We start from the raw sequence: 20,092 nt of genomic DNA, 5'->3' as shown, positions 1-20,092 counted from the left end.
TGCTGCTCTGCTCTCTGCAGCTCTCACCACACAGCACTGGAGATGGTTCCTTTTCTGGGAGAGAAGAGGGGGGGAAAGAGGAGCCATCTGCTTAGAGCTGACAGTTGTGGAGCAAATTCACCTTCTGATGAGAGCTGAAGGCTGCTGCCCAGCTGCTCTGCCACAGACACAGCAGTGACAGAGGCTTCAGAAACACCAAAGGCACTGAAACACAGCAGCCCCAATGACTCCTTCCACCTCGAGCATGATAAACAATTTGCCTTATCCTAACTAAAACCCCCAAGAATGAAGCAACTCCCAACCCATGCACCAACTCCCAACCCATGGAGAGGCTGCCAGGTCCCGCAGATGGCAGCACCCCCAGGTGCCAGTCAAGTCAAAATTAGAGCATGGCAGAGCTGTCTCCCAAATCAGAGCCTAGACACCTACACAGGGAGAGCTGCAGGGAGTTGATGAACTCTGGGATAAAGGATCCACAGCCAAACAGATGCCACTCAGCAGGACCATTTCCCCCTGGCAGTGACGTTCCCACTCTGTCCCAGCTCTGCCCAGCTCCCAGAGGACCGCTGAGGCTGGGGTAGGATCCCCATGGCTCTTGACCCCATTAATTGTGCAGATTTGCTGCTCTTCCTACCTGGGGGCTGTGTATTATCAGCACATGTAACACTGAGCCGGGTGTGAGGATCTCCATCTGCCTGCAGCCCCCACTCTGCACTGGGCTGGGAGGCTCTCGCCAGTTTCTGAGGAGGGTTTAGCTCCACAGCAGGCACCAGCAAAGCCATAAATTGGCTTTTTTAGCAGCCCAGACTGCACACCAAGACTCAGGCTCCTGGCTCCTGAATTAGGACTTGGAAACAGGATTAAAACACCTCTGGGGCTGAAGCATAGCCACACTGCAACAGCCATCCAGGACAGACAGCAGAAAGGGACCAGGGAGGACTGAAGTCTGCCAGGGTCTGCAAGAGCTGAACTGCAGCAAGCCAAGGGCTCTTGTTCCACAGGTTTGAAGGGAAAATCTTCCCTTTGCTGGGTGCTACCTTCAGCACTTCCCTTTGGCATCAAAGAGCCCCCAGGCCCTCTCTTAAGAACATTTTGTCCTCAGAGCATCTCCCTGCCAAGCAGCCTTGGTAAGGGAGCACAGAAGCCTCATTTCTATCTGCATATGGCTCTGTACTTGCTTCCAGAGTGGCTGCCGCCCCGGTGACAGATGAGTGACAAATGTGCACCCACGAGCAAGCTCCCAGCCTGCCTCTGAGCCTTCCCAGCCTGCAGCTTGCAGAGAAGTCACCCACCAAGCACCCACGGTGGGGCCGCTGTGGGGCACAGGGGATGCGGCTGAACAAACCGCATCTCGCTGCCGCCGGTTCCCACTCCTGTGTCCATCCCGGGCCCCGCAGCCGGTCAGCGCTGCCGGACAAAGCAGGGCTGTGGCCTGCAGGGTTGGGGAGACCACAGAGCAGGCCTGGCAGGATGGGAGCCTCGGCACCGCTGCACCGGGGTTCGCGTCCTGCCCGCACCCACCGGCCGTGCCTCTGCCCGTCCCTCCTCCCTGAGCCCTCGTTCCCCCCCGTGGATCCTGCCCTATACCCGGGCTAGTGTCACACACCCCAGGGCACCGGACCCCGCAGCGCGGCCAGCCCTAACCAGGGACGGGCCCAGCGGACCCCCGACGAGGTAGAGGCTGCGGGCGAGACCGGACGCTTAGCGGAAGGGGACCGGGGGCGGCGAAATCCGGGCGAGCACGTCCGCGCGGAGCCCCCCGAGGCGCGGGCACGACGCGGCCCAGCCCCCGCCGGCTGCCGTCGCACTGCGCAGGCACCACCCCGCGCGGCACCGGCCCCCCTTCCGGGGCCTCCTCGCGCATGCGCCCGCTGCCTCTCGCGCCAGCCGGGGCGCGGCCGCGCTCGCCCGAGAGTCGTGACGTCTCCGCTCGGCTGCCAATCGCCGCCCTCGTTTCCTGTGCGTGATGACGTCACAGGGAGACCGTATATAAGCGGGAGGCGCCAGTCCCGCCCCCCTGACAGCGTCTAGAGCCGCCGCCGCGAGAGCATCCCTCCGCCGAGAGCTGCTCCTGCCGCCGCCGCCACCCCGCCGCCGCCTCCGCTCCGCCGCCGCCGCCTCCGCCGAGGGAAGGGAAGCGTATCGTATGTCCGCTATCCAGAACCTCCAACCCTTCGGTAAGGCTCTTTGTGCGGCGGCGGCGACGGGGCCGGGCCGGGGGGAGCGTCCTGAGGGCCCCGCCCTGGCGCGGCCCCGCCCCGTGGCGCAGTTGCTATTCCCGGGGCCTGTTGCGTCAGCCACGGGGGGGAGGGCGCGGGGGGTGGGCCCTGTTCGTGACGGGCGGGCGGGCTGGCCAATGGCCACGCGGCGGGCCGGGCCTGACGGGCGCTTTCTGCAGACCCCTTTGCTGATGCAAGTAAGGGTGATGACCTGCTCCCTGCCGGCACTGAGGACTACATCCATATAAGGATCCAGCAGCGGAACGGCAGGAAGACCCTCACCACAGTCCAGGGCATCGCGGATGATTACGATAAAAAGAAACTGGTGAAGGCCTTCAAAAAGGTGAGTGCTGGGGGGGCCTGACCGAGGAGCTGGGCTGCAGATCCTGCCTGTGTGGAGGAGTCCACCGAGCTGAGCCACTGCCCCTGCCTGTGGCAGCAGGGGTGGCAGTGGTGTCTGGAGCAGTGTTTGGGTGGTGCTAAGGAGGCTTTTCTCTGCATCACAGAAATTTGCCTGCAATGGTACTGTGATTGAGCACCCCGAGTATGGAGAAGTGATTCAGTTGCAAGGTGACCAGCGCAAGAACATCTGCCAGTTCCTTGTAGAGGTAGGAGATCTCTGTACTGTGTAGGCTAAGGTAATGAGGCTCCATGTTAATAACTCTGCAGGTCCTCATTTTGTTGGTAGGATAGAGGAGCAGGCCAGAGGAGGAAGCTCTTTCTGCTCTCAAAATTCTTGCTTGAGGCAAACCCCATTAAATGAGGCTTTGCCCTTGCAGCCTAATCCTCACCCCACACTCCCAGTTGGAGCAGAAATGGGACAGGACCTTTGTGAGTGTCTGCAGGGGCCTGGGCTTCGATGTGCTCTGAGGAGTCTCTTTCTTTCTTGCAGATTGGACTGGCTAAGGACGACCAGCTGAAAGTCCATGGGTTTTAAGTGCCTGTGGGCCACTGGAGCTTTATGCAAGAAGATTTCCTTACCATGAAATTCCTACCTGTCCCTTGTCATAAGTTTAGAACCAGCCAGTGTGTGTAATGTAACAATCCTGGGTCCTCTGCTGGCTCTGGACTGGTGTAATTCAGTGATGTAATAAACTGACACGAGCCCCATGCTATCTCGTCTGGCTGTCCCTCATTTCACACAGGTCCCTCGGGGCGTGGGCATGCTCCAGCCTGAAGCCAAAAGTAACCAGATCTTCCCAAAGTAACCAGATGTTCCCAGCTAAGCCAAGGGACTCAGCCTGCCAGTGGAGAGACTGCTCCTGGGTTCTGCTGCTCTCCCCTTCTGGTGACTGCTGCCCTGCCCCCTGCGCCGCCAGGGAGGAGGTGGAGCCTCTGCCCTGGGCAGCCTTGGCTCCTGGTGCCAGAGGGATGTGGGGAAGCTTGGCTGTGAGTGAGAGGAGTGACCAAAGAGTGACCTCGAGGCTGGCTGTGCCCAGGTGAGGCCTGGCAGGCACTGGTACCCTGTGAGCCCTAAGACACCAGGCTGGCACAAGGGAAGGAACCGTGGCCTTGGGTTAAACTTGTGACAAGGGAGAGGTCTGGACTGATGTAAGCAGTGTCAGTAGGTAGAGCCACAGCTTGTGTGTCACTAGCAGCTGCTGCCTGATGCCCTGTGAGGTAACAAAGTGCTGGTTTCATTTTTAATGTTTTCTGTAATGTATTTAAAGTCTTATTTAAATAAAAACAGTTTTCAAAAGCATTTGCTTGGTGCCTTCAGTTGCTTTCTGGAACCCAAGGGCCTCGTGAGCAGTGACAGCAGCTCTGGGCTGCTGGTGCTGTCTGAGTAGGAGTCTGGTGGGACGTGGACACCCCAGGGGCTCTGGGGGGTTCTGGGGAGCATTCCCCTGGGTGCTGTGCTGGGCTCTCAGTGTGCTGCTCCTGCTCCCTGAGCAGTTGTGGTGAGCAGTTTCTGAGTGGGTGGTGTTGAGTCACTGCTGGCCTGCACTTTGTTCACCCTGGCTCTGAGTCTTGTGCTGTTTGTGTTCCTGGTTTACAGCAGCCCTGGCCATGGGGGGCTGCCCAGTGCCTTCTGCAGGAGAGCAGCTGAAATGCAGCAGGATGGGTTAGAACAGCACAAGAGTGCAGGAGTTCCCCTCTGCGGGGCCTCACTTGGGCTGTGCTTGGTCTCAGAGGGAGCTGCTGGGGCAGCTGCTCCTGGCAGCTTTCTAGGAAGGGTCTTTTGCTCCCTCCTGCAGCCATCCTCCTTTCCCAGCCCTTTCCCCATGCCACAGTGCTGCAGTCGCTGCTGTCCTGGGAGACTTTGCTCTTGGAAAGCCAAATTGCTGCAATTATGCAAAGCAGCTACCAGAACTCTGAGCACCTCCAGCGCTTCCAGGATGCACGCTGGTGACCTCCAGCCCTGCCACTGTGGTCCTGGAGCTCCAGACGCAGCAGCACACAGCATAGAGATGCTCCAGGCTTGGCCTTTCACAGCTTCCCTCAACCCACTCTGCCCCAGAAGGGACCAGGATGCAAACCTGCGTCAAGGGGTGGCTGAGCCCAAGGCTGGAGGAAGTGTCCCCATGGGGTCCCCATCACCCTGATGGCTCATTTGGCCCTGAGTGAACCATTAGAAGGCAGAAATTGCAGAACAATTTGTTTGTTCCTTGTGAGAATTGCTCCATGGAGCAGTGGATCGATGGCCATGGGAGCAGGAGGAGCCCATCCAAAGCCCATTAGTTCTGGGGGTGTTTGAGGAGCATCGACAGCTCCTGTGTGAACATGGGGGGCACAGGGTGGCAGCCTGGCTGTGGCATGTCACTGATAGGTGCTGTTGAAGGAGGGAGCCAAATGTTCTCTTCAGGTAGCAGAAGAGGGTAAACACAGACACAAGGAACTGTCAATACTGCAGGGAAAGGCTGGGGGGGGGCAGATGAGGGTTACTGGGGGCACTGAAACAGGCCATGGTCAGCAGCAAGGTGTTAATCAGGGTGGGCTGCCAAGTCCAAGTCTCATCCCTCCCCTCCCAGCCCACTGAGAGCTCAAGGATGCACAAAAAGCTGAAAGGTCTGGAGAAAAAGAGTAAAGCTCAGCCCTTGGTGCCTGCACAGAGAAAAAACACAGCTCAAGAGCCAGAGAATGGCCTGGGCTGGAAGGGACCTCCAAAGGACATCCAGGCCAACCCCTGCAGGGACAGCTCCGCTAAAGCAGCTTGCTCAGAGCCTTGTGGAGCCTGACCTTGAACAGCTCCAGGGCTGGGACCTCAAACAGTCTCTCTGCAATCCCTTTAGGCTGCTCTAAGGTCTCCCTGGAACCTTCTCTTCGCCAGGCTGAACACTCCCAGCTCCCTCAGCCTGTCCTCATAGCAGAGGTTCTACAGCGCCCCCCAATCCCCCCTTCACCACCACCACCCCCCCCCCATCACCCCCCCCCCCACCCCATCATCTTCCTGGGCACCTCTGGACCCTCTCCATTAGGTCCATGTCCCTCCTGTGTTGGGGGCTCTAGAGCTGGAACACAGCACTGCAGATGAGTTCTCCCCAGAGCAGAGCAGAGGGGCAGGATTCCCTCTCTCCACCTCTGGCCACACTGCCTTTGCTGCAGCCCAGGCTGCCATTGGCCCTTCTGGGCTGCAAGTGCCCAGGTGTGAGATCTGCACAGACCCACAGCTGTGTGCAGGCAGTGAGCTCTGGGTGTGCAAACCAGACAACTGCAGGCAGAGCCAGCGGCCCCTCAGGGCCTCCAGCTGTGCATGCGTGTCCACATGTGCATGTGTCCATGTGTGCGTGTCGTGTGCATGTGTCCACGTGTCAATATGTGTCCGTGTGTCCCTATGCCATGCATTCACCTGCACCTGCTGGGGGTGGGTGCAGAGCCGCCCCAGGGTGGGGCACCCACAGCACTGCCTTTAAAAGCAGAACCGAGCTGGGGATGCCCAGGACTGAGCCACCTGCTGAGCCAGCCCTCACCTGCCAGCCATCACCCACCCAGCCCCGGAGCCTGCAGGTGAGTCCCCGAGGGGCTGCAGGGAGCAAGGGCTGGAGAAGACCTGGGGAGCAGACAGGAGGGATGGGGAAGCCTCGGGGACTGGCCATGCCCTGGGCACTGGCACCCTCCCCGAGCTCAGGGAGCAGGGGGACAGTGCCTTCAGTCCTGTGGTTGTTTTAGGTAGTCCTGGAGCTGGGCTGGATGGTCCCTATGGATCCCTCTCAACCTGACTACAGGGGACCTGGGGACCCGCTAGGAGAGAAAAGTTGGGGAGGGACAGAGGGGACTTGAGGAGTGGCCATGCCCTGGGGACAAGCACTCTGCTCTCCACAGAGGTCAGCCCAGGCTGTCACAGACTGTGTGTCCCTGGCTGAGTGCCCACAGCCCCTCTGCTCCCTTCCCCACACGGTCTCTGCAGTGATGAAGATGAAGATGTCCTTCAGCCTCCTCCTGGCCGTGCTGGTGACCACCTGCCTGTGCCGGCCTGCGTCTGAGGCACAGGCAGCAGCGGGGGCCCCCCGCCAGCACCCCTCCAGCTTGGTCCGACGTGAGTGGCCCCAGGTCCTGTCCCAGAAGCAGCGGTTCCAGCCCCACATCTTCACAGGTACCAGCAGGTGCCGGGTGGGCAGCCTCGGGGGGTTTCCATAGGGCACAGCTCGGCCCCCCTGTGCCAGCCCCCAGCCCAGGACAGCTCTGACCTTCTGCCCTTGCCCTAGCAGAGCTGGGTGACCACAAGGGCTACGGAGACGAGGGGACAGAGGTGCTCTATGACCACTACTACCCTGCCTGGATGGACTTCGGCCGCCGCAGCACTGAGGACGCTGAGGATGCTGCATAGGTGCTGGGCTGGCACCCAGTGTGCTCCATGCATGGCTCCTCCTGCAATAAAGCCTGGGCAGGGGACTACAGCTGCTGCTGACTCTTTGCTTGGGCAGGGGGGAAGCAGGCAGGTGGGATTTGCCCCCAGACCCACCAGGAATTGCAGGCCAGAGCCCCAACAGTGCCCAACCTGGTGAGCAGAGGCAGACCTGGCACAGGAGCTGCTTTGTGACTTCACCTTTATTTGACAGGAAAGAGGGCAGGGCCTGGGGTGAGGGACACAGCCCAGGAGCAGCAGCTGCAGCCCAAGGAGCACCCCCTGCAGGTGTGCCCCAAGCCATGGGTGCTGCTGCTGCTACTGCTAGTGAGTGGGAAGGGAAGAATCCAAAGCCACCATCCCTTCAAAAGATGCCCTCACAGGGCTCCAGCATGGGGCAGGGGAGGTCACATCCTGGTGCCTGTCCCCCCCCCCCAGGCCTGAGCATCACCTTTTGCTGCAGCAGCCTGCACAGCCCTGAAGGGCTAAGCTGCTCCTCAGCCAGGCTCAGCAGAAGCAGGAACAGTTTTTATTGCCAGCAGCCAGCTCCTGGGAGGGGTCCATAGCCCCAAAGCAGGGGCCAGGGGCAGCCAGCAGCCCCAAGCTGGGTCTCTGGAGCCCCCTTTGTCACCCCACACAGGTCCCTGCACGGGAAGCATCACACTGGGATCCTGTGGCACTCCAGGATTGCATCCTTGCACCTCAGGGGTGCTGCTGGGTCCTGTGGCAGCAGCAGGAGCTGAGGCTGAAGGCCTGGCACCTCTTCGTTTCCCCGTGGAGGGGCAAGGAAGAGGTTGAGTCTTACCATGAGCTTGTGGCCTCCGTGACCCCCTCAGGTCGGTGCTCCCCTGCGCTGCCCGTGGCTACGGGACCCCTCCCCCCTGGCCCCCACCTTGTCCAGCCCCAGGTGCCGCAGCTTCTCCACCAGGTTCAAGCTGAAGATGCTGCTCCTGGGGGGGTGCAGATCCTGCCCCCCGGGCACAGGGCAGGGCCAGGAGTGAGCATGCTGGGGGTGCTGGGAGGGGATCAGGGGAGCCCACCATGAGCCAGCTCCGGGCCCCGAGGCAGTGGTGTCCTGCAGCAGCAGGAGCCTGACGAGTCCCATGGGGGCGAGGGGGGGTCCAGGGCCAGGTGCCAGCACGGGGGAAGACAACTCTGGTGAGGGGCTGCCACGGCTCAGCCCCGCAAAGGGCCCACAAGAAGGCACGATGGCGTTAGAGAGACTGCAGGGGAAGAGAGAGCAGAGAGGGAGGGGTGAGTAGGAAGCTCTGTCCCAGGGGATTCAGCTGCAGGGACCCCTTTCCTCCTTCCTACACACTCATCTAATGAGCCTTGAGGCACAGGGGAGCCCCAGTGCCTGCCCCAAAACTCTTGGCATGGTGGTGGGGGGTGAGGGAGCAGCCATGCACCCCACAGCTCCCAAGCAGGCAGGAAGGGGCAGGAGGGGGCTGCTGCTTCAGAAGCTTTTCCAGACATGCAGAGTTTTGTCGAACAGTACCCAGGGACCTGCAGTACACACCAACCCCCAACAGCCTCCCAGGGGCTCATTAGGGGTAAGCAGCAGTTGCTCATTAATTAAGAGTTCCTGCAGCCCAGGTCAGGTCCTAGCTGTTGCACAAAAGTACAGGGAGAAGGAAAAAGTCAGAGCCCTCCTGCTGCCAGGACCAAATGCTGCTGGCCCCTGAGATCAGTTGCTCGCCCCAGGACCTCTCCTCATCCCTTCAGGGTGCTGCAGAGGGCAGGGATTGGTCCCAGACCCCCAGGAGGGTACACAACCCCAGACACAATTCTGGGGACATCTCCAGAGTCAGAGGCAGCTCTCAGTATCGGGGCTGCAGCTGGACCCCTGCCCACTGCTTCCTCAAGCTGCCTGGAAGAGGTGTGGGGTGAGGAGGGTTGGGGGGGGGGGGGAAAGGGGGAGCTGGGGTAACAGTGCGGGGGGGGGGGGGGGGGGGCTCACACCTTACCTGGGTGTCACCATGGTGATCTTAGAGGTGGGGTGGAGGATGTGGCAGGTAGTGAAGGTAGACAGGGTCTGGGGGAGGTTGTTAACAGAGAGGAACACTGGAAGGGACAGGAGACACTGGGTTACTGGGGAGGGGGGGACATGACACAGGCAGAGAGCAGCACCCTGGGCAGGCAGGAGAGCCAAAGCTGTGCTGGGAGCTGCCACCCCCAGCAGAAAACTGAGAGCAAGGGGCACAGCTTCAGCAGCATTTGGGTCTGGGGCTTGCTCAGAGGAGGGGGCTGCAAGCACAAGCAGACAGGAGCTGATGCTTCTCCCAGAGCAGCCCCTCCCACAGGCCTGGGCTGCAGTGGGGGCACAGCATCGAGGGGTGAAGGCTGCAGGACAGCTCTCGCACTGCTGCAGATGGATGGGGTGGCAGGGACAAGCTGCTGCAAGAGGGGAGAGCACAGGAGGGGGCAAAGGGCAGCGAGGACAGGAGGGCAGAGGTGTCCTGGGGGTCACTGTCCCCTCACCCCGAGCTCACCCCCAGGGCGCTCCTTGGCTTTGGTAGGTGTTGAGGTAGGGAGCAGCTGGAAGGAGCTGGCCTCCACATCATCCTCCTCCAGGTCATTGAGGCTGTAGACCTCCTCCAGGTCAATGTCCAGCTGCCTGAAGTCTTTGGTGAGCACCCCTGGACGGGGCACCAGGATCCCACCCAGGTGGGGCCGTGCCAGCTGCTGCCAGTGGTGGAGTGTCACAGAGCCTGAGCAGGGAGACACAGCCAGAGGGGGCTCAGCTGGGGTCACAGGACCTTCCTGGCACCTCCAGCTCTGTGCACCTGGCAGCCCCTTCCACCCCTCACCTTCCAGGGGCTTCACGATCTGCAGCTTGTCGGGCAGGTAGGTGAGGGAGCCCAGGGAGAAGCCGGAGCCGGTGGTGAGCTCCGAGCCCGCCGAGTAGTTGGTGCCGGTGGAGACGACGCTGTCGTTGGGGGTGAGGACCCCGCTGGAGCCGTCCCCGTCCCCCAGCCGCCAGAATTTGCGCTCCCGCTCGGCCTCGAAGAAGGAGCCGGAGCCGTGCTCCGCGGCGTGGCTCTGCTGCCGTGCCGACAGCCGCTGCACCGCAGCCTCCAGGTCCTGCTGCCCGGGGGCTGCCCGGAGCTGCTCTCTGGCCCCCTTGCCCCTGCCAACATCACAGTGTTAGGGTGCTGGGGCCATGGTCCTGCAGCAGACACACCCCCAGTGCTGAACCGGCAGCAGGCTCCAGCCGCACCTGCACCCCCTGGCCCCATCGATTCACGCACCGGGGTGACCAACCCCTTACCACCACCCCAGCTCCTACGCAGGTCTGTCCCACCCGGCCCCCGGTCCCCCTGCAGCACTCACTGGGCGCCCTCTGAGCCGGAGCAGTTGGTCTGAGGGGTGCTGGCCCCCTCGGAGGAAGCCGCTGACGGCTGCTTGGAGCGCGGCGTGCTCTGGGGAGACTCGGAGCAGGACCGGGCTTTGGCCGCCTGGTTGACAGCTTTCACCGTCTCGAAGACTCGCCGGCAGCTCCTGCGGGCAGGAAGCAGGCAGGGGCTGGGGCCTCGAGCCAGCCCCCCATGGACCCTCCCCTCGCAGCCCAGCACAGGGCACCTGTGCTGGCACTCACTTGTAGTCCGAGGAAGAGCTGTCTGTCCTCTTCCTCATCATCCCCTTGATTTCCGCTGCCAGCGAGTCCTGGGGGTGCAAGCGGACCCAGTGTCAGCAGAGGGAAGAGCAGAGCCCCCCCGCCCTGGCACTGCCCACCGCTGCTCACCACGGGCAGGATGCTGGGCGAGCTGTAGCGGCTGACGGTGCTGTTGGGCAGGCTGCGGCTGCGCAGGCTCTTGAGCTCCTCCTGGGCCTCCTGCAGCATCCCTCCGCACTCTGTGTACTTCTCCTGCAGGTCCCGCAGCTGCGGGCAGGGGCACAGCTCAGATGCGGCCCCCCAGCAGCATCAGAGCAGGACCCCTCCCAGCGGCTGAGGCACCCACGGCCAGGCCTCTCCTTGGGCTCACCTCCATCCGGAGCTGGTGCTGCACCTCTTTTGCCACGGCCAGGTGCTGCTGGAGCTCCTCCACCTCCGAGCCGTACTGCGGGCAGGAGCGGACAGGTCAGGGAGCTGTGCCCCACACCGCACTGCCCCCTGGCACGGGCAGGGCACACTCACCGTGCGGCACTTCTGCTGCAGCTCCACAACCTGCGCCAGGAGCTGGCTGATCTCCTCCTGCTGCCGCCCCATGTCCTCTGCCTTGCGGGACAGCTCCTCCGAGAGGTAAACCACCTGCTGGCTTGCTTCAGCTGGGGGGAGGCGTGGGGTGCATCAGTACCAGGGCCCCTGCACCCCGGCCCCCGCAGGGACCCCCCACGGCCCCAGCCCCACGTACAGAACTGCTCCACGCAGTCAATCATCAGCTGCTGCTCCTGATCCTCATACTGAGACGTCTTGGTTGCGATGTTGGTGGCCTGGAGGAGAGGGTTGGAGGACTGAGCACGATGGGCAGGAGCTGGCAGCCCCCCTGGGGACAGCTCAGGCCTCCTGGCATCATGCAGGGCAGAGGTGGGGCCACAGAGGGTGTCCTGCCAGTCAGCCCTGCTCACCTCCATGCGAAGCTTCTGATTCTCCTCCTCCAAGCACTTGAGCTTCTGCTGCAAGCTGTCATACTGAAAGTACTGCTGCAGGGACAGCGACGACTCCTGCCGAGGCAGCCTAGGGACAGCAGGGAGGGTGCTGAGCATCTGTAGTGTGCGCAGGATGGGGCTTGCCTCCTGCCCAATCCTCCTAGCTCTCAGGAAGGAGACCCAGCCTGTGGGACCCACAGCCACCATGGGAGGGAAGGGAGAACCAAGCCTGGGAATGGTGACAGCTCCTGCCCAATGCCTCTGTCCGGCCCCCCGGGAGCAGCCCTGCCCCAGGTGAGAAGTGGGACAGGGACCCCCGACTCACGGTGCAGAGGTGGTGGAGGTGGGCTCGTTCTCCTCTGTGGTGGTGGTGTAGAAGTGGAGCAGATCATCCCTCATAGAGACCTCATGGCGCAGCTGCGCAATCTGGGAGGTGAAGGGGCATCAGGGCACTGCCAGGGGGCACCACAGCCCCTGGGCCGGGCATGCGGGGGGCCAAGGCCAGGACCCTGCACGCAGTGACTGCTACCTCCTCCTTGGCCAGCTCCAGCTGCTCCTCCAGGAGCTCGTTGCGCTCGGTCAGACTCCGGTTCTGCTTCAGCAGGGACTGCCCGATGCGTGCCGCCAGCTCCAGGTCCCTCTCCTTCTGCAAGGAGCAGGTCCGCGTCAGCTGGGATCTGTCCCCTGCTCTGCCCCAGCCCTCACCCACCCCCGCATCCCCAGGGTCCCACTGGCCCCCAGCACAGCCCTGGCAGTAGCCTGAGCTCCCACATGGAGCGGGCAGCAGCGTACCTCATCCAGCAGGTTGGTGACAGCATCGATGTCATGGTAGGTCTTGGTGATCCTGACCACACGCTCAGCACACAGAACTGGGGGAGAAGGGTGAAGAGTGACCCCCACACGGCAAAGGCACCAGTGTGGGGGCTCAGCACTGTGCCTCCCGGGTCCCTTGTCCCTTATGACTGCTTCCCATCCACGTTCCCCAGGGTTGCACGGCAGAGGGAATGGCAGTGTGGCTGCTGTAGGTGGCACAAAGCTGTTCCACGCTGGTCACCAAAAAGGATCTTTGGTCTGCTTGGCAGCAGCAGCCGTGGTGCAGGGCAGGGATGCTGACAGCCACACAGCATCACAGGAAGCAGGGCACTCCAACCTCACCCCAACTCTGCCCACATCTTGCGGCAGCATGGAAAATGTTGAGCCCCCCCCTTTGCTGTGCCCACCACCCCAGCCTGGACACGGTGCCAGCCCCACCATAGGGCACAGACGGGAAGGAGGGATGGGGAAAACCAGGCAGCAGAGATGGGATGGGAGATGACATCTCCGTCAGGAAGCAGGCTGCAGCTCCAGTGTGAATAGCGGTGGGTGGCACCACGCTGCGCCGGGCACGCAGGCAGCGTCCCCTCCAATCTGTCCCCAGCCCCTCCCTCAGATTCCTCTCCCAAGAGGACAGCCTTGCCCTACTTTCTGCCCGGAGATGCTGGCCAAGGCAGAGCCCAGCGCCTCCTTCCGGAGCTGCTCCCTGCACCCACCCCCATGCCCCTCCATCTGCAGCAGCGACCCACGCTCGGCACAGCAGGACAGAGCCCGCTGCGGGCAGGTTGCCTCAGTAACAGGCAGCTGCTAACGCCACTCAGCGCTGCGCATCGGGCTGGGCACCGGTCTTGCCTGTCCTCCCTGCCACTATCCGGGTCCGTGGCAGGGAGAGGTGGCCCGAGGACGGGGAGGTTTGTCCCCCCAGCACCCACCCTGCCAACTGCAGAGACTGCCATACAGCACCAGGCATGCACCCAGATGGCAGCGCAGGAGCCACGCAGCGGGAGGGAGCAGGCAGAGAGCATGGAGCCCCCTGCCCTGCCTGCACTCCGGGCCCTGCCTGCACTCCACAGCTGCTGCCAATGCCCCTGCCCAACGTTCAGCTGCCCCACCGGTGGGTGCCTCAGTTTCCCCTGGCAGAGCTGTGCTGGCTGTGCTCAGAGCCTTGACCTGTGCCCCCCAGCCACGGCCACACTCCCCAGCTGGGCAAAGTAGGTTAAGGGGAAAGGCTCAGCCACACAAATCCCATTAGTGCCCAGCTGGGGTTGTGTAATGAGGGGGGGTTGTCATGGTGATGCCCCCACCTGGCACCCCAGTCCCCCTCCAGTCCCCTCTACACCCAACAGGCACATACACCAGTGGGCACGTACATGGGGAGAGGATCCAGCCTCAGCCTCAGCCCCCTCCCCATGCCCCAACAGGCCCTGCTCCCTGCAGGGGTTCCCAACTGGACCTCGTCAGGCTCTTGAGCTGTTAATTGGAAATAATTAGAGCATGAGCATCGTTATGGCTGGAGCGAGGCAGGCCCTGGGAAGCTGTGGGGGCTGCGGCACTGGCAAATACGTAAACAACTTCCCCCCCCCCCCCGCCTCATCCAGCACCGGGGAGTGGGGGGGGCAGCCCGCTAAAGGGGGGCAGCCACCATCCCCACGGGCACACGAAGACCTGGGAGGGGGAGTGGGGGGGCTCCTTCACCCCATCCTTCTGCTACTCCCCACTACCACCCAGCAGGCACAACCCTCCCTGGGGTCAGGGTGACCTTGAGGGTCCCCAAGAGAGCAGGTAGCTGCTCCAGAGTGGGCTTAGGGGGGACTGCACTTACTGCGTGGGAAAGACCCCCGGCACGCCCCACAACCCGCTCCGGTACAGCCCCTCTCTGCGCACCCCGACCCTCCGCAGCCGCGTTTCCCGGTCCAGCACCGAGCAGGATCGGGCCGCCCTCACCTTCCTCCAGCTCCCTAGCGATGGGGTCGGCGCCGCCGCCCCTTTCCGCGTTCCCGTTCAGCTCATCATAGGCGGCAGGGCTGCTCCAGATCTCCATCGCACCGAGCCGTACCCGCTGCAACCAGCGCAGCCCAGACGATCGCTCCCGCCCTTATTTATAGGGTCGCCCGGTCCGCCAGCACCTGCCCGAGCGCGTCCCGTCGGGACCGGGGGCTGGGGGCGGGACCGGGCGGGGGCGGGGGCGGGGGCGGTGGGACTGGGGAGAGGGGAGCCGGGGGCTGCACTCTCGTTGCAGCTGCACCGTTCCCCGGAACGCCTTGGTGATGTGGTCCCCATCAGAGCATCCTGGAGGAATGTTCCAGGCACCCCAGGTCTGGGGTCCCTGCTGGGGCGACCCGGGAACCCCTCGGGACAATCCTGCCCTGGGGGCTGGTGCAGCTGGGCTCTGTGTCCCAACTCACAGCTCCCCAGGCTGTGGAGGCAGGGAAGAGTCTGGGCAAAGAGGTGCCCATGGATGGAGCTGAGGGAGGGACACTGAGGGGTTCCTTGTCCCCCATCAGCAGCTGTGCAGGATTGAGCCAATGAGCCAGGCACAGCCCCGGCTTCTGCCCTTCAGGAAGGACAAAAAGGGCTTTGGGGTCCTTTGGCCTAACCCCAGCCTGTGTGCAGGTCCCCGTGATGGTCAGGTTATGGCACAGCACAGCCCTTTGCCCTGCCAGCCTTGCTGCCTGGGTCTCCAAAATCACCAAAAGCTCACCCCAAACCCTGCACCCACGGGTGCCCAGGGCAGTGCTGGGATCTGCCGGGTCCTTGAACCAGGAAAGAGCTTTTTCATCCCCCTCCAACCTGTCCTTCTCATCTCCTCCCTACTCTGAGCGTGGGCTGGGATGAGCCTGGCCCTGCCGTGCCCCATGTACCCCCAGGGTCCCCCAGCCACACTTGTGCACAGACAGCAGTGCAGCAGAGAGCTGAATAAACGATGCTGAGCTGAATTATGGAGGAGCTGGCTGGCATGTAGCACAGGCCTGGCAGCTGGAAGGGCAGCAGGGCTGCCAGGACCCCTCACCACAGTGAGCACGATGCTGGTAATGCCAACACCCCATTGCCAGCCCCCAGCACCTGCCCCAAAACCAGAACTCATCGATGATGCTAAGGCTGGGGCTGGAGCTGCCCCCCATCAGTGCACACTGCCTGTGTTTGGCTTCAGGACCCCCACCCACAGGACCCTGACCCCAACTCAGGTCCTGCTAGGACCCTCCTGGAACTGGGGCCACAGCCGGGTGCCCTCGGTCCAGCTTCTTGCTTCTCCTTGCACCAAGAGTGGCAGAGTGTGAGGGCAGGGACCTCGCATGGGCACCTACGCCTACCAGGGACCCCAAGGGCACCAGTGTGGGTCCCACCATGGGCAGGCAGGAGCTGCTTCTTCCTAATCCCCTCGCTGGGGATTTGCTGCCCCGGGGCAGGTCCCTGTGACCCTGCGCAAGCAGATTAGGGGGGATGGGAGGGGAGGGGGGTGGGGGGGCTATTTCTGATGGCAGCTTAAGGGTTTGGGTGAAGGGATGAGCCAGTGCCAGCCCCCTCTGTACCACCACAGGCAGGTGGCTCCAGGGGCATGTGACGTGACCCAGGACGCTCCTGGTGCTGAACATGGCTGTGCCCACAGAGAGGGAATGCGAGTGCCTAGGGTCCCGCTGAGCCAGGCAGGCACAGTGGCACACAAATAGCGGCTGGGGCTGAACCCCTCGTGCTGTGGCTGAGGGGTAGAGGTGTGCCGACGGCCTGGGGGGCTGCACCCCACTATGTGCTGAGCAGGGAGGTGAGCAGCTGGGCAGAGGAGGCAGCAGGCACAGGCAGGGCTTTGTTCCCTGCCCTGCCACAAGCAGGGGGTGGGAGACAGGCCAGCAGTGGGGCCAGGCTGTCAGCCCCATCTGTCTCCTACTGCCCCATATCCATCCCCCAGCCCCTCACTCTAATCCCATCCCCACCACACGTAGGCCAGAAGTGAAGCAGAGATAATCCATCTGTGCCCCCCCCCCGAACCCCAACCCCACATCAGGAACAGGCTTCGCTGCCCCATCGTGGGCATCACCCCAGCCCCAGCACAGGCACTGAGGGGTTCTGCCCAGGGGTCCCGGGAGATGGTCAGGAGCTCTCTCCAAGCATGTGGCTCTGCTCCCATAATTAGCCCGGGATGTTCCAGGAGAAGCAATCCAGCCCTGCCAATCCCATTAGGGCCGATTAGCCCTGGTGCTGCCCTCGTGGCCCTGACCCAGGCTGGGCAGTGCTCCCAGCACCCTGCTGCCAGCACCCCCCTGCCAACACCCTGCTGCCGGCACCCCGCTGCCTTCGCCAGCCCCCTGACACGGGACGAGGCACTCACGGAAGTACTGCAGGGTCCCCTCGATCTGCTGGGGGGTGAGGGGACCCACGTGCTCCGGGGGTTCAGGGCGGGCTCGCAACCAGTCGTTGTGGTCATAGCCGAAGACCGTGTCGGCCCGCAGCGTGTAGCGGGGCAGCTGCTCGCCCAGCAGGCTGAGGAGCTCCACCTCGGGTACGTCGCCGCTGCACAGCTCTGGGGACAGCAGGGCACGGTGTCATCTGAGGGCGGGGGGCAGCCGGGAGGAGCGGGATGCAGGGGGAGCTGGGAGGTGGCAGTGCTTCCTGCACCCCTCAAGCCTAATATCTCCCCTCAGGGCTCGGGCGTGGTGCCATCAGGCAGGGCTGCGGTAAGCCACACCTGTGGGGTCTGGGGGACCCTCTGCAGGGTGACACACAGGGACACCCCCCCGGCCCCAGCTTTCCCTGGCTCCCCCTCGCCCTCCAGCTTTCTGCGGGCAGGGCCCTGCTGCCATCTGCTGGCCACGCTCTGCCTGGCTGGGCAGCACTAGGAACATCATACCATGGATGCTGGCACGGGACAAAGGATGTTGGTGCAGGACCAATGACACCAGGACAGTGGCTCAGCTCCAGCCAGACGGTGGGCACAGGACAAAAGACCAGACCGAAGCTGCCCCAGCTCCTCATCCCCTCACCTCTGCCCCCAGGACCACCCACCAGCCCTGCCCAGCTCTACCCACCAGTGATGGTCGCAGCATCGCAGCCTCTGCCTGTGGTCGACTCGTAGGATGTGGATCTGGTGTAGGGCAGGTCAGCAGTGAGTGAGTCCGGGCTGGGCTGGAGGTGACAGGCAGGTGGACACTGGCCAGGAGGGGTCTCCTGCAGGACCGTGGTGTCCAGTTTGGCTGGCGTTACAGGGGGGGGATGGCTGCCATGGGGAGAGGCACCTTCCTCCCTGGCTCCCTGCAGCTGTGCCAGTGGGCAGCAGAATCTGTCCTCTGGCCCCTTCCTGGGGAGAAGGAGCTGTTAGGGTGGGCTCTAGGGACCAGGGACACATCCCCTGCCAGGCATCCCCTCAGCTTGGCCCCCACTTGCTGCTGAACGCAGGGCACCTTCAGGGATGGCACCAAGTCAGTGTACCTGCTCAGCACCACCTCTGTGGTATAGCACAGGGGGCTCAGCACCAAAGCAAACCCCTGATGGTGTCCAGATCAGTGCCAGTGCCAAGTGGGGCAGAGGATGCTCCACGGGGTTGAGGCTGCTTCTGGTCTCAGCACTGGGTCTCTGCCTGTGCTAGCAGGAAGGGGAAGGAGATGTGGAGTTTCTCGGCAGCAGGCATTCCAGAGGGAGCCCTTGGGAGCCCCACCTCAAAGAGCAAAGTTCAGCTGCTACCCTCTCTGCACCAGAATGTGGAGCAGGGACTTGCCATGGTGCCCAGGGCAGGGCAGGGCAACACCCACGGCCGTCCCATCCCAGCCATAAACACATCATGAGACAGTCCACAAGTGCACCACATTGCTGCTTTCCTGCCACATCCAGAGCCCCTGCATTGGGCTGCAGACACTGTTGGCACTGCTGCCCTCTGCCCCAAGGGCAGAACCTTGCTGCACAAGCCCCAGGCCTCATCTCCACTCCTACTCCCACCTTTGCCTTTGGGGGGGCCTGTGGCATCAGCAGCCCCTACTCTCTAGCAGCAAGTTCATGCCAGGGCATTGCTGCCCTCCCTCCTGGCACATGCTCCTGGCTGTTGTCACATCTGCAGCAAACAGGCCAGGCCGCCCTGCACCTCCCTCCAGAGAGGTCCTCCCTGGCACGCAGGACAGGGCAAAGCAGCAGATCACACCCACAGCCCCACAGCCCCATGACCACCAGACTCAAGCAACCCAATCCTGCACCGTGCTGCCCAGAGAACACCTCCCCATCCCCACAGCTCCAACCCTTCTCCCTCCCCACTTCTCCCCAGAGAAGGAAAGGGACCCACCGTGCCGAGGTGCCAGGCTGCCGCTGCCCTCTCCCTGCACTGCTGCCGGCTCTGGGGAGGGAGCCCTGCCGCTGAGTCAGCGCTGGGCTGGGGCTGCCAGGACCCTGCGTCTCCTTTTGGCCCAGCTCCTGCACATCAACTCTGCCCGGGGGAGACCTCGTTCAAACACGTGAGAGCAGCTCCCATGGCCCCTGGGCCCCACCGTCCCCCTGGCCACCAGGGTTCAGCTGCCAGCTGACCTGGCGGGGAGCTGGGTGAGGGCAGGAGGGTGGTGGGACCCAGGGTGCTGTCCGGCGATGGTGGCCAGGAGAAGCGAGGCCCTGGTTCAGCTGGCACCCAGGTGCATGTTCAGACCTGTGCCCACTGCTCTCTGCCCTGCCTGATGCCGTCACGCAGCTCTTGCCTGGGCACCTCCCACCCGCGCAGCCTCGCACCGGGGCCTGGCTGGGCTCGACCTGAAGCCCCTTCCCCACCCTGCCCCGGGTGTCACTCCAGGCTCGGCAGCAGCTGAGAGGCTCAAGGGTGGTTGGGCTCACCCTGGGCTATTTTTTTCCTTCAGCTGCTGTGGCAGCAGCCTGGCACTGGGGAGGCTGCAAGGCAGTGGGAGCCTCCAAAGGTGCCTGTGGGTCAGGGGCTGAACAGCAGCAAGGCCAAAGTATAGGGTGAGAGCAAGTGGTGGCTCAGTCCCACTGCTGGGGTGAGGGCAGCTGCTGTCCTGCCATGCCCCAAGCCAGGGTCCCTGCAGAGCACCCCTGGGATGGGAACATCCTTGCTGTCATGCAGGGAAGGGGATTTACATGCCCAGGCTGCAGCTCCCCCAGCCTGCTGGATCCCACACAGATGCTCAGGTGGCCCAAGGATGCAGCTTCTGCCTGAAGTGCTCTGGAACCAGTCTCTTGCTGCACCTGAGGCCACTGGGGATGAACTCTTGCCCTACCAACTGATCCTGCTCCACGTGGCTCCCCAGCTGGCATGGGCTCCCCAACCTGGAGCTCAGCTCTGTCACCTTTGCTCTGTTGTCAGCCCCAGCACAGGATGCTCTGTTCCTGCTGCAGACCTCGCCAGAGTTGGCCACCCTCTGTGTCACCCTCGTGCCCCCTGCTCCCTTCCCTCAGCAGAAACATCCTTGGCAGCATCGGCCTCTTCCCGCAGAGCAGGAGATTCTCCCGGGGGGTGCGCGGTTCAGGGTACACTCAGACCCGGGCACTGCTCCCGGTGCAGAGAGGGCAGCAGGACCCTTGTGCCTCACTCCCTCAGCCCCACTGGTCACAGCAGTCCCTGCTGGGGCAGGTGCAGAGCCCGGCCGGGCATAGCGAGACCTGCAGCCCGACCTGTCCCTCCCGGGGCACCCCCGACCCCGTCCTGGTCCTGCCGGCCCCCGTGGTGCAGCTGCTTGGGGGACCCCCAACCAGCCGCGGCTGT

At 63.2% G+C, this 20,092-nt stretch overlaps 3 protein-coding genes across 3 annotated transcripts; 2 read left to right on the top strand and 1 right to left on the bottom strand.

The window, feature by feature from the left end:
* Nucleotides 1-2,088: 2,088 nt before the first annotated feature.
* On the top strand, nucleotides 2,089-3,898 carry EIF1 (eukaryotic translation initiation factor 1). The gene is made up of 4 exons (XM_054396836.1): nucleotides 2,089-2,177; nucleotides 2,399-2,562; nucleotides 2,726-2,827; nucleotides 3,112-3,898. The coding sequence occupies exons 1-4, from the start codon at nucleotides 2,147-2,149 to the stop codon at nucleotides 3,154-3,156; spliced, it is 342 nt and encodes a 113-aa protein (XP_054252811.1). The 5' UTR covers nucleotides 2,089-2,146; the 3' UTR covers nucleotides 3,157-3,898.
* A 2,671-nt stretch (nucleotides 3,899-6,569) lies between these two features.
* LOC128978780 (gastrin/cholecystokinin-like peptide) lies at nucleotides 6,570-6,987 on the top strand. The gene is made up of 2 exons (XM_054396793.1): nucleotides 6,570-6,753; nucleotides 6,866-6,987. Exons 1-2 carry the CDS (start codon nucleotides 6,570-6,572, stop codon nucleotides 6,985-6,987), a joined length of 306 nt encoding a protein of 101 aa, XP_054252768.1.
* An 850-nt stretch (nucleotides 6,988-7,837) lies between these two features.
* HAP1 (huntingtin associated protein 1) lies at nucleotides 7,838-17,624 on the bottom strand. The gene is made up of 17 exons (XM_054396792.1): nucleotides 17,605-17,624; nucleotides 17,430-17,485; nucleotides 16,733-16,924; nucleotides 12,388-12,464; nucleotides 12,125-12,241; nucleotides 11,921-12,021; nucleotides 11,575-11,683; nucleotides 11,361-11,439; nucleotides 11,144-11,274; nucleotides 10,992-11,066; nucleotides 10,751-10,888; nucleotides 10,604-10,671; nucleotides 10,339-10,506; nucleotides 9,816-10,135; nucleotides 9,498-9,716; nucleotides 8,973-9,069; nucleotides 7,838-8,228 (listed from the first exon to the last, which is right to left on the bottom strand). Exons 1-17 carry the CDS (start codon nucleotides 17,622-17,624, stop codon nucleotides 7,838-7,840), a joined length of 2,358 nt encoding a protein of 785 aa, XP_054252767.1.
* Nucleotides 17,625-20,092: the final 2,468 nt, after the last annotated feature.

Source organism: Indicator indicator, chromosome 39 (assembly GCF_027791375.1).
Source record: "Indicator indicator isolate 239-I01 chromosome 39, UM_Iind_1.1, whole genome shotgun sequence".
Classification (NCBI taxonomy): Eukaryota; Metazoa; Chordata; class Aves; order Piciformes; family Indicatoridae; genus Indicator; species Indicator indicator.
Note: the sequence above shows the minus strand (reverse complement) of the source record. Positions and strands in the feature narration are given on the sequence as shown.